The sequence below is a fragment of the Pleurodeles waltl genome, chromosome 10 (assembly GCF_031143425.1).
Source record: "Pleurodeles waltl isolate 20211129_DDA chromosome 10, aPleWal1.hap1.20221129, whole genome shotgun sequence".
Lineage (NCBI taxonomy): Eukaryota > Metazoa > Chordata > Amphibia > Caudata > Salamandridae > Pleurodeles > Pleurodeles waltl.
In genome coordinates, this window is record NC_090449.1 from 1,017,336,823 (window position 1) to 1,017,350,332 (window position 13,510).

General features: G+C 44.9%; 1 protein-coding gene across 3 annotated transcripts in view; it reads right to left on the reverse strand.

Annotated features, from left to right (window-relative positions):
• Positions 1-13,510, reverse strand: part of ATP2C1 (ATPase secretory pathway Ca2+ transporting 1) — a 472,867-nt gene that overhangs the window by 73,912 nt on the left and 385,445 nt on the right. For all 3 annotated transcript variants that reach the window (XM_069211924.1, XM_069211925.1, XM_069211926.1), the window contains one exon: positions 2,995-3,111. In XM_069211924.1, the coding sequence (XP_069068025.1) occupies positions 2,995-3,111 (117 nt within the window). The remainder of the gene's footprint in view (positions 1-2,994; positions 3,112-13,510) is intronic.

Here is a 13,510-nt window from a genome sequence, read left to right on the forward strand (position 1 = left end):
AAAGTCCTGCAGAGCAACCAATTTGAGGTCCCTGACAGCTTCTTTCAGGCAGTTTCAGATGCTACACAGGGTCTACTGTGGGAGAGTGGAACATCGAGGATGGCATGGTCGTCCTTAACAAGAAAGTCAGTGGAGGGCAGAATTATCCTTCCCGACTTATTCCTCTATTATTAGGTGACACAGCTGCAAGTGGTTAACGACTGGGCATTTGGCTCTCCGCAGAAGCACTTGGTGACGGTGGACAGACGGTCTATGAACCCGGAGGGGTACATCTGTGTTTATAGGGAGAGAAAAAGACGCCATCTCATTCAGCCACCAGGGTCATGATTGTTAAGATACAGCAAGCTGCAACCAAGGTCCTTGGCTGGACGGATAAACTGACATTAGAAACCCTGCTGTGGGATTCTGATGTCCTGTAGAGTCTTTGCCTTTCAGAAAGCCACAGAAAGTGGGGCTTGCAGGTAATTTCTAAGGTGGGTCATATCATGCAAGAAAACGAAAATATTGTTAAAGGAATTGCAAGTCAAGTATGAGATGTCCAGGGTCCAGTGCCTGCGATACCTGCAAATGATGTGCCTCGCACTGCATCACATAGAGGCCCAACAGGATGCCCCATAGGAGCTGCCTCTCCAATACAGGGTATTGGGAGCTGCCTTTGCCAGTCACACGGTGTTCCACCTATACTTCACTCTCCTACATAAAAACATCCACTTCTTGAACATCAGCGAGGAAAAATGGGAAAAGACCTAGGCTGGCTGGAAGACGAAGACAGGGGGGTGGCCTGCTGATACCTCCTTGACGTGGCCATAGGAATTGAGTTCCAACTAATCCAATTGAAACAGCTCCTCCTGGAGGATTTCACGAGAATGAGACTGTTCCCGAAAGGGGAGCAATTGTCCAGATCTTTGTTGGAGGGGTTGCGGACAGGAAGGTACACTACTACATACCATCTGGGAGTGTCCTAGGATGTAGACTTTCTGGGGGAAAGTAAGTCATCGACTGTTAGGAGCCCTGGAATTCACCCTGAAGCTCAACCAGCAACGAATAGCTCTGGTCCTCTGGGAGGAACAAGCCCTAGACCGTTATACCCTTTTTTTTTGTAATACTGTCCTGAGGGTGACGAGACGGGATGTAATCAGTCTAGGGGGGCAGGATCAGACCCCAGCACTGCAGACTTGAGAGTCCAATTTAGACTGGTGTATGAGGGCTGAAAAAACTGGTGTACCAGGCAAGGGGCTGCCCGTGTATATTTTAGAAAATATGGGGCCTGTGGAAAGGTGCAGTTGAAACCGACCCCTAATGGATAAAATAAGTGTGTGCCCAAGAAGGGAGGGTTGATATAGAGGGGTTTTATCATGGAATGAGTGTAACATCATCATCTGTTCACATAAAAGGTTGGTGGTTAGTTTTAAGGAGCAATGTACGGTGGTCCTGCTATTACCATTACTGTATTAGAAACCGATATGCCTCACATGGTTGTTCTCGGCTGGGAAGCCATTTTACTGCTTGGTTGATCAAAGTCAATAAAAAGATCATTAAAAAAAGAATTAAAACCTGAGAGCACATCAACGGAAAAGTTACGTACCTCTGGTAACACCTTTTCTCATATAGACTCTAACCGCAGATTCCTTACACTACAGTCATCATAATGGATCCAGAAATTCTTGAACAATACCTCCGTGAGCCAGTTGGTGCCACAGACAGCCCTGCATTGATGCTGTTTTGCCCCAGATGTGAGGTGAGCTCCATAGGTGCCACCACATCAAGCTGTCAGTTACTGTTGTTACTTTTCCATAACTGCAGAGGCAGAGCCACTCCAGAATAATTGTGGCTGGTGTGCTGAATATAAAGATCTTCCTTGGAAGAGGAACATTTCGCAGTGCCGGAATGTGGGAGGGGCGGTAAGGAATCTGCAGTTAGATAGAGTCTCTACCAGAAAAAGCATTACCAAAGATACATAACTTGGTCTTCTGGAAGAGATTTCCAACCGCAGATTCCTCATCTTAGAATAGATACCAAACCAGTAAGCTCCCCAGCATAGTGTCTGAGAACTGACCTAAACCAAAAAGTCTTGGAGGACTGAAAGTGTGAAATGCCTGTCCCGAGGAATATGGCTGCCCAACCAATAATGTTTTGGGAACGTGTGGACAGATGTCCTATTAGCTGCTTGATTCTTTGGCTCTGGTGGAGTGAGCACTCAACCCTTCTGGGGACTGCTTTCTCGCCAATGTGTTGAGTATGATCCACTGAGATATGGTTCTTTTCTGAACAGCTTTTCCCTTCTTCGCTCCAGTAAAAACACTGAACAGCTGATAACCCAGGCAGTGATCCTTAGCACGATCTATATGAAAGCTAAGAGCTATCCTCTAATCCAACTGGTGGAGCCTCTCCTTCTCCTTAAAGGGCACAAAACAAACTAAATGCAGGTCTGTCACAGAAAATTTCCTGTGACAATCCCCACAGGGTTTAAAACCTGTGGGGTTTGGAGGGGACATGTCCCTAACACACTGGTATAATAAAAAGAACAGGGCTCGACAAACATTGAAAAAACATGGTTAAAAACAAAAAGGTCAGAGGCAGCTCTCTGGATTCACAACTGTTGGCACAGAAAGAAATCAGCGTGCTGGGGAGGCGCCTATATAGGCACAACGCATGTCATTTCCGGCATGGATTATGTCAACGTGGAGCCATCAACACCACCTTTTGGCAGGCACTGCTCAAGAATTTCTGGATCTAGTCTGACACCTAGGGAGAATTCTAAGGTAAGGAATCTCTGGTTAGAAGTCCCTTTCAGAAAGAGAGCATATGAACATTGTAGTTTGTGTGAAATGGACAACAAATTACACAATGATATGAAAGCACATTCATATGTATACTCACTTTTCATCCTTTTATGGGCTGCATTTTTGTTCTATCACTACATTGATTTATAAATGAAGAAGTACCCTGGCAGACATACTGCTGTGATTGTGCCTAACGTATGATGATGTTTACCTTTGTGCTGGAGGCCCATCCATGATAATATTGATCCATAAAATCTGCATGGCATTGAGTGGATTTGGAAAATTCATCAAGGTTGCAAGGGAAATTAAGGTCAAGGCGGCTATACTCCTGAGGGATAAAAACACAAGTTTAAGTGTGATCTTTGGATAATTGCAACCTTTATATTACTTCACTGAACAGAATAAGTACAAGCATGACTGGTCAGCCAAATGAATACAAAAACATGTTCTGATGGCTAAGTATGAGAATCTGTAGTACTACACTCCCTTCATTTAAACATCAATGGATCCTAATTACTAACAAAAAAGCCAAATTCAATTATAGAAGTCTGAGTGGCAACATAAAACGAATGAAAGTGAACACAAAGAATGAAGGTGCAAAATATATTGTGCACAAATAGGAATTGCCAAAAGTGTGATAGGAATTGCCAGATGTGTGACATAAGACACAGGAATTGAGTATATGAAAAGTACAAATAAAATAGTCAACCATAAAAGGTACTGCTAAAATTACATAGACTTAATATATATTGCAGATATGAGAAAATTTCACTTGGAGGAGAGAAGAGGGTTATGCTGTGTTACTGCTCTAATACAGACCTATTAAATGTAATTTTGAGCAGGACATAGGGAAGTGTGGTTAACCTTGAAGATGGATAACATTGCTGATGTAAATTCCATTACCCAGTTGACATTCTTCTCAAAGCTTAACCACACTTCCTCTTTTCTTTGCTAACAAAGCGAAATGAACTAATGTTAGACTAGCTTACATAAAAGAATTACTTAAAGGGCATTTTACCATGTCATGCAGTATTATTGAAACTATGTCTACAAAAAAAAGGGAATAAAGATATTGCACTTTTACTCTAAAAGAAAACTAGGATCCCTTGTTTTGAAAACAAGAACCTACTACAGGAGGATACATAGCTAAAGGGAATCAAAGCTGAGATTTACTGTGATGCCATCTCTGCCTGACAAATCTCAAGACAACAATGCAACAAAGCAGAAAAGGGGATCAATCATTTTCTTTTGTTTATAAATATTTATGTCTGTCACAAGCAACACTTAACAAGTAAACTAAACAAACATCCTTGAGGCTTACCTCACCAATATTTGGGTTATTTTTTAATATATTACTTGTTTAGTTATTTAATAGAATGTAGTTATAGCTGTGAATGGTTCTCCATAAGTAACACAACTTGTATTACTCCCATTAACTGGATTTCCACCCAAGCCTTAAAAATGAAAAGCATGGCCTGATTTCCTTCTCACCAGGCAAATGTCTGTGAGCATCATAACACATTTAATTAATAAAATGGTTTATAAATTATCAATTTACTTTGTCCACCTTGTTCACTATGACTTCTACAAAGTGACGTGAAAAGCAAACACATGCATAGGGCCAAAGTTAACTGAACAAAGCAAACAGTTGTGTAAACCGTCTGTGCTGGAAAGGAACAGGCTTCATAAAACCACAACACCAATTTATCTAGAAGCCCCATCTATTTACTAAAATTAACATTTATTTTCCTTTTTACCCTATAGACACCTAAACATGATTCCACTTCCCTTTGTAACACCACAATAATCATACAACATTTTCTGTCAACTTCACAAGATCTCCTAGAATAATCCACTCCAACGTACACTAGAATATGAAAAAGCCTCAAGCTGTAAGAAAGGAGTGAGAAACACAGAGGGGAGCTATTTAAATAGTCTTTACAGAATGCAATTCTAAGCATTAGTAAAAAAAGAAAATAGCGCATGTAGTAAGGGTCAGAAGATCTCAATATCTCAATGCTAAGTGTATGTAAAGGACACCCATCACGATATATGGATGCAAGCAGGTGAGGAGGATTCCTTCCTCATATTGAAAATAGATATAATTACTTGCAACAGGCAGTAAAATCTTTACAGGACAAGTTACCTACCTTCTGTAACGCCTTATCTGGTAGAGACACAGACTAGCCACAGATTACTTTTCTTAGAATTCTCCCCCAGGCGTCAGACTGGATCCAGAAATTTTTCCTCAGCAGTACCTCTGAGTCTGGGTAGAGGGCGTCGAGCGACTCCGCAGTGAGGTTGTCCCCGGACCGTGATGTCAGCAGAGTCCATATATTCCCTCCTCCGACACGCTAACGTCAGTTTCTTCAGTGAGTAGAAGCCACAGAACAATGCGATGCCAAAGAGAAACTGTTGGTGAAATTGTTCTATATGCCAACCAGAAAGGAAAGGACACATCGCAAGACGTACAATAACAATAGAACAGTGAAGATCACCCCAAGCGAGAATGAAGAGTACAAGGTTTGCAAATGGGGAGGATGGGTGGGTCAAAAAGGAATCTCCGGCTAGTCTGTGTCTCTCCCAAATAAGGCATTACTGATTGTAAGGAACTTGTCCATCTGATACAAACAACTAGCCGCATATTCTTTATCTTAGAATTAGATAGTTAAGCAACCCCAGTCCAGGAGGAGGGATGCGAATGGATCTCATCAGTCTCGCAAACAACAACCTGGCAACAAAGATGAAATAACCAGGCATGAGACAGACAGGGTGAGAGCATAAATATGTTACCCACAGGAAAAAATGACTGGCATATCAATACGGACTGAAAAGGAAAGTCCCCACAAGGAACGTGGCAGTGGCCACGACAAATGGGGCAGTCAGAGCCACAAATAACAGCGGCAAATTAGAAAGAGTAAACATGTCCAATAGGCCTGAAGAGATATGACCTAAAAACACGTTAAAGAAAATGTGAAAAGAATAGACGGAGAAGAAGTCAGAGAGACCGAAAAGGGTATCAATGACTAGCGTAATGTGTAAGCGAGAACTATCTCACAGCATAGCACCCCAGCAGAAAATATATGTGAAGAACACAGAAGCTAAGGCAGAAGGCCACGATAACTAAAGGAAAAAAATATAACACTCAAAAGTGTACAAGACAAGCAGTAATCGGTGCCCCAGAAGAACCAGGGAAAAATAGCTCCAGAACCCAATGGGTTAACAGAGTTGAAGGGACCAAAAAGGGCCCCCACAAAAAGTGCAGAGTGTACGTACACAATAACGCAGGGCGTTATAGAAGGGCTAAAGACAGAACCCTTGAAGTGGAAATGGAACAACATAGGGTAAAAGAACCCGTTGTCTCCGTGTGTATACAATACAAAGAATTACCTTGAGAAAATAAATGAAGGGGAAGAAGGGACCCCTGTTAACGAAAACAGCCATGAAGAAGCAACAAATGCGGCCATGCATGGGAACGGAAGGCAGAAGAATCATCCGATCAAAAGGGGTCCGAAAGAACTGTGCAACACAGAAGCACAGACTAGAAAAAAGAAGCAAAGCAATGTAATCCATGGAAGAGGAAACGGACCAGCCATGGCAACCAGAGAGGGAAGACCAGGACAGGAAAGTAACAAAGAAAACGGAGACACGTCATAGTGACAGGCTCAGAATAGACCCTCACTACAAAGAACAAGGGAGTATGACACAGAAAATCCTGAGGGTCAGAATAACCGGAGGATAAAACGTTGGCTAGTCTGAGAAAAATTGAAGGTGTAAGAGGAAAACACCTAGGGCATAGAAGAAAGACAGTGCCACCCTTGAGCCATAAAAGATGTAATGCCCAGGAAGGAACTGTAGGACACAGTGTCTGTAAACAGGTGAACAGGCAGGCAAGAGACACACGTGGAGGGAACAACCCCCGAAAGGGTGCACAAAAAGGGGGTGGAACCAACCGACCTGAAGACATGCAACCAACCAGTGACACTAGAAGGAATACCGCCAATGGTAATAAAGAGAGAGCAAACATCTCAAGGGATCACAGTGGATAATGAACGAAAAGAGGAAGTCCACAGAGAAAGCAGTAAGAAAGCATGCACAACCCAGGGTTAAAACCAACAGTATACCGCTCCTGCTGGAGTGAGAGGAAACGGTAAAGCATGGCGCGAGAATAACATACATAAGAACAAAGGAATCCCTTGTATAGTCAAGAAAAGAAAAGGTACAGCCTCTGGAAGATGTAGTGCTGCAAACAGAACACACAATATCCTGTGTGAAAGAAAGACTGAGTAAAACACCACAGTGGAACTACAAGGCCCAGGAATGTACCGGAGGGAAGATGACAGGTTGAAATAGTCAGATATGAACCGAAAGGGAACAAATGGAAATGAGGCAGTGTAACCTTCCGGTGGATTGTACTACTCCCTTAATTCGAATTAAAATTGTATTTTTTTTTAATGATATATATATAGAGATTTCTTTTTTTTAGTGAAAAAAATAAACACTAAATAATGGACTTCCAACACCCCCCAAGATGGGGTGGGGTTTGGTCTTGCAAAAGGCATCAATATGGGCCTGCAAGCAGAGAAAGACAAGGTGTAATACAGATCCCTAAGAAAAGATGGGGAAAACCCTTATGCAGAAGAAGAGTAGGAAGGTAGCACCAATGGCAGGAATCCTAAAACAAGTTAGGAAAGACGTGACTCACCGAGGAGTTTAAGAACATATCCTTACTTGGTAAGATGTAGGACGAAAATGTAGCAAATAGCTTACACCACAAAGCTCAAAAGGGCAAATGTCATACCCAATTCTATAGGCAATCAGCCTAGGCGCAAACTAAGGAAGAGGCAAACGTTGTCCGAATGCACAACAAAATGAGAAACACAATACGTGGTATAAAAAGACCAAGAGGTGGGGGAGGTGACCCACCACTGGGGATTGTCAAACGTTAAGTAGGGCTCATGACCATGCCTTAGAAGTAGAGCTGCTGCTCTACCCCGCAAGACACTGCCGAAATTTAAACAATCCTGAAAGGGTGGGTTTGGAACTCACGCCAAAAGCAAGTGGAGTACAAGGTAAGAACTACTAGTCCACCCATCCTTAAAAGGGCGCAGAGCACCATCAGTGCAAGTGCAAGTAACCCAACATGGATTAAAGCATCAAATAAGAATAGGAGAATACTCTGGAGCGAACCAGAACCAGAGAGTGCAAGAAACACTTAACATTAAAAGGGGGTGGGGGGGGGTATGAAACAGAACCCACCTCTGGTAGAAACTTAGCAAATCAAGACTTGTAGGCGAGTGGATCCAGAAGAGGACGGTACATCAGCCCCCACCATGAGAATCCTGAAAACGGCGCAAGGCAGAATCTGCATGCGCACCAAAAAGAGATTAGCCATCAAATGGCATATCAAGGAGTGCATCCCGCACAGAAGCAGAAAAAGTAGAAGGGGACAACCAAGCCCTGCGACATATGGCAACAGACGCAGCCATGAGCCGACCCACGGAATCAGCAGGATCCATGCCAGTGTGAACCGTGAGCCGAGCGGCCTGCTAACCATCTCTGATCAAAGGCATCAGGGCAGTACAATCACTGAGGTTGAAACCGCCTGCGAAGACCCCGTCAGAACACGCACCACCTCTTCAGGGCCTGAAGGCGCTCCAGAGGGAGGGGAAGGCCCAAAGATGGAAATGCAGGGATGTGTAGTAGTTCCGCATTTGGTCCAGAGTCGCCTGGTGCTGGGATATGGCAGAAGTGAAGGGATGGAATCGAGCGCGGACACTGGAGGAGAGCGTGAGGGCGGTGACGCCAATGGGCATGACGGCATCCAGGAAGACTTTCTTGGAGATGCCGATGGACCACCGGTACGCGAACGACTTCTGGAACGCTCCTGGGACCGCGAGGAAGACGACGGACTCTGCTGCGGCGGGAAGACGACGGACTCTGCTGCGGCGGAAAGACGACTTGTAGCCCGTGCCGCCAGGAGCTTCATACGACGCTCTCTCAAGGATTTGGGCTTCAGACGATGTCAGGCATCATAGCCGTCGGAGTCGTGATGAGAACCCAGGCATCACAAACACACTGAATGGGGGTTTGTGACCGACATTTCTCAGGTACAGGACCCACAGGGCTTAAACCAAGAAGGCATATACACTATTTTTCAGGAAAAAAACACAGGGAAAAAAAATAGGGACAAAGGCCAAAAGGGCCAGAGGTACTGCTATACTGGATCTGCGATACTGCGCGGAAAAGAAGAAACTGACGTCAGTGCGTCGGAGGGAATATATGAACTTCGCTGACGTCATGTCCGGGGACGATGTCGCTGCGGAGTCGCTCAATGCCCTCTACCGACGCGCAGAGGTACTGCTGAGGAAAAACTTCCTGGATCCAGTATGACGCCTGGGGGACAATTGTAAGATAAGGAACCTGCGGCTAGTTGTCTCTATCAGATAGTGGATGTCTTATTCAGTGTGAGATACTGGGGTGACTAGTATTATGATGTGTTGCAGTGATAAGGACCAGACCCTTAGGGCATCCTCTTGATGTCAAGGTATTGACAGAACCTCTAGCAATGCAGCAGCCAAAGCAGCATTGTTATCTCTGATATCTAAGCCACTCTGAAATGTAAGTCACACCTGCTGCTGAACCCAGCAAAATTTTAAACAGGGCAAGTCACAATCTTTCATAGAGGCTACAAATGACATTGCATGGTTTAAAAAGTTGATAGTGTGAAGACTGAGTCACATTCATTGTGGAACCATTAATTGTTTGCAGTTCTTCTTACTAGCAAAGTGACAGCTACAACAGAGACCTCCTGTAGTTCAATAAGCTACCACAAAAAAATGCTGTAGAGCAGGAGCTGGTAATCTGTAGTCCGGGGACCCTGATGCCTACTAGCGGGTATGTGACTCCATAGACATTTTAAAAATATTAACAGATTGAGAAATTGTATATAAATAAAGAAGCAACATGTAATATTGAAGATTCAAAAATGCTCCGTAAATGTGAAGGAATTTGAAATTAAGGCTAAAGATTAAGTTGGTGTCCTTGGATTGATTTGTGGAAATAGTGCAAATGCATCAAAAAGAAAATAGTATGTAATGTGGGTGGCCTTAGTTGAATTTAGAAAAGCCCCAACCTTACCATTAAAATGAAAATTAAATGCTGTATGAATGTTTGTAACTTAAATAAGATATCAGTCGTATATTTGTTTGATTAATGCTTGTTTCTGTCTTTTTGAGTATTGTTTTGAGGTTGAAACCATCAAAACTGCGTAAGACGGGGTCCCTGGCTTCCATTAATGAACAATTGGGGGTGCCTGGATTCGGATAATGATTCAGTAGGGGTCCCTGGATTCCAGTAATGATTAAGTTGGGGTCCACAATGTAGGAAAATAGCACTTTTCTGACACAGTTACCCCCACTTTTTGCCTCGTGTCTGTGTTTAGACTGTAGTATACTGGGACCCTGCTAACCAGGACCCCAGTGTCAGAGCTCTCTTCCCTAAATTTAGTTATAAGGTAACTTTTACACCCTACAATTGGCATACTGATGCACCAATGTAAGTCCCTAGTATATGGTACTTAGGTACCTAGTGCATTGGTACACCAGGGGTCCCCCATGGACCCCCCCTCCCCATGAGAGCCCATGCAAACTGTGACTAAGGGCCTGCCATTGCAGTCTGTGTGAAATGGTGCATGCACCTCTCACTCCAGATATAAGGCTTACCTTATATCATGGTTACTACACTCTGACCCTGTAAGACACCCCTAAGGTAGGCCCTTTAGCCCAAGGGCAGGGTGCAAGGTTCTAGTGTGAGGGTACCCCTGCGTGAACAGAGGTGCCCCTACCAACCCCAGACTCCATTCCCCGGGCTTTGTAAGTGCTGGAAAGCCATCTTGAGGCATGTAGTGGACACTGATCAACACAAGTGGTCCAACTACATAATGGCTTCTCCGAACATAGGAATGTTTGGTATCAAAGATGTCGAAATCATGCAACTACACTGATTCCAATGCTAGTTGCACAATACCATGTACTCTGGGGGCTCCCTAGTGGATCCCCCATGTCTGCCTATACAGTGTTGTAGGGTCTGTATGCCAGTCCATGCTGCTGCCAACCCAAGACACTGTTCTGCCCGCCTGCTGCTGAGCCTAACTTGGGCAGGTAAAGGCAGACCAAAGGATTTCCTGTAAGCCAGAGGTGTGACCACCTCTTCTTTAGAAATAGGTGTCTCTGGGCTGGGTGGGGGTGCCTCTGAGCACCACCAGACAGATTTGAAGGGCACATTTGCTGCCCTCCTTACATAAACTGGTTTGCACAGGTCCGGGAACCCCCAGTTCCCGCTCTGGCACGAAACCACACAAAGGATAGGGGCGTGACCACCCCTGTTCCAGCTCCTTCCCTAGGAAAATGCACAGAGCTCTGCCAGGGGGCCACTTTATTCCGCCATCTTGGAAAAGAGATGAGCAGGGGATCCTGGGAGCATCTGAATGGTTAGTGCAGCTAGGTGACGTCCCTAACCCCCTCTGATAGGTGGGTCCCAGCCTTTGGACTTCTGGGGACCCCCTCTTTATCATTACTGAATCATTATCGGAATCCAGGACCCGCCCGCTCCACGCAGTCATTACGAGAAGCAGGGGACCCCGACCTAAACATAGTGGATTATTTTAATGCAAAACAATACACACACAAAATACAGAAACAAGCATTCATCAAACATGCACAAATTATAATATGTTTTATTTAACTGGCTAAAAAATATAAACAACAAATATAATTTTAATAGGAAGTCTGGAGCTTTTCTAAATTCAAATGAAGCCACACATCGTCCGTACTATATTTTGATTGATGCACTGCTCCCACAAATCAATCTGAGGACACTAATTTAATTTTTAGCCTCCAATTTCAAATTCCTTGACATTTACAGTATTTTTTAAAATGTTCAATTGTAATTTAGCCACTGTATTTATATACACTTTTTAAATCTGTTATTATTATTTAATTTTGTAAGCAGTTGCTGACCCCGAGAAGACTCTGCGGACTCCCATAGGTCCCAGGACCACAGGTTGGGAACCACTGCTCCAGAATCACTGGGACTCTGCCTGCACTCAGTAAAGAAAGAAGGAATCTCTCTTGGAGTGAAGGAGCCACTCTCCTGCATCCGCCGGCACCTCAACAACGACCGGCTTGTGGATCCTGCTGTCTCATGGACTCTCCAAGGCTCTGCAACACAGTGGTGGTTCTGTGGCTCTCCAGAGGTCTGACCTATCTTCCTTTCAAAACTGGGAGTTTGTGGTCCCTTGCTGGAGCTGCTTGGCTGGAACCCCTGTGTACTGCATCTGCTTGTTGCTGCCAAGGTTTGTTGGCTCTTCAGTCTGAAGACCTCCTAGCTCCAAGACGTCCCGGCCTCCAGCACTCTCCAGCTTCAAGAATGACATCCTCACTGCAACTCGGGCATCCGCCTTTGCTGTGCTGCTGAAGCCTCCCAGTGCCTGCTGCCAGAGGGTCCTGCTGGGGGGCTCCAACAATTCCTGCTGGCTCTCCTGCTTGCTGAGGGCTGGTCCCTACAAATCCTGCAAACACTGTGCAACGCTTCTCTGCATTTGCCAAGGCTTGATGGTGGTCACGCTGACCATGGACCGCTTTGCAATTCAACAATGGCGTGGGACAGTTCCTGGGATCCTCCTGCATCGCCTGGATTCCACAGCTGCCCTTCTTCATCCAACGGGAAGCATCACCGAGAAGGAGGGCATTGACCTCCTGCACCGCCTGGGCACCTCCGGGTGGTCTGGACTCTTTCCTTATCTCCTTACGTCCTCTTCTTCCAGAATCCACGCCTGGGTTCCACCGACATGGTACACAGGTTGCGACAGCAGCTGGACAACAAAGATCCCCAATGATTTCAGCAGGAGGTTCTGACACAACTTCACCCTGTATGCACCTGGGCTCCCTGGTGTAGGTACTCTACTGTTCTTGGTATCCACGGGTGGGGGCACTATCCACCCTCTCTTGTCCCAACAGGTTTCCTCTGGGTCCTTTGGGAAGGGTCCTGGAACGCAAAGGTTCCAACTGCGACTTCCCAATGTTAGCTTAAGGCCACTAACCCGAGATTACTACTCTGTACATGGGGGCCTGTGGAATCCTACCTACTTACCTTTGGGGTTTTAGTGTGTTATAATAAATATTTTTAAAAAAAGCTAACACTGGTGTGGTTTTTTCTTGTGTGTACTCCACTTACTGACCTCTGTGGTATTTGCAACCACTTTACACCCTCCTGGATAAGTCTTAGCTGCTCTCCACAGCTACCCCTATTAGAGCTCTGGCTATCTAGAGCCAGCTACACTATCAGAAAGGGTTGCCTGGACTCAGTACAGGGTGCCTCACCTATAGATGCACACCACATACTGAGCCAGCCTCCTACACACAGGTCAAAAGATTAAGAACCAGTTCTACAGACAAGCCCCCAGCCAGGCCCTAGTAAATTTAAGGCACGTCAGTCTGAGCACATCCACAATTCCCTCAAAAAAATGTTATCCTTTCGTTGAGTTGTTCTTAGAATTGTACAGGCTGGAGATTTGCCACTTCAAATAGGTCATCAACTATTTAGAAATTTTCCCCCTGAACACTGGGAAATCTCACTTTTTGATAATCACTGAAACTCGGCTGGGTGCAGGCAACTGTCCACTGCTGCCACATTATGTCCTCCTGGATATAAGACTGCATGTCCAC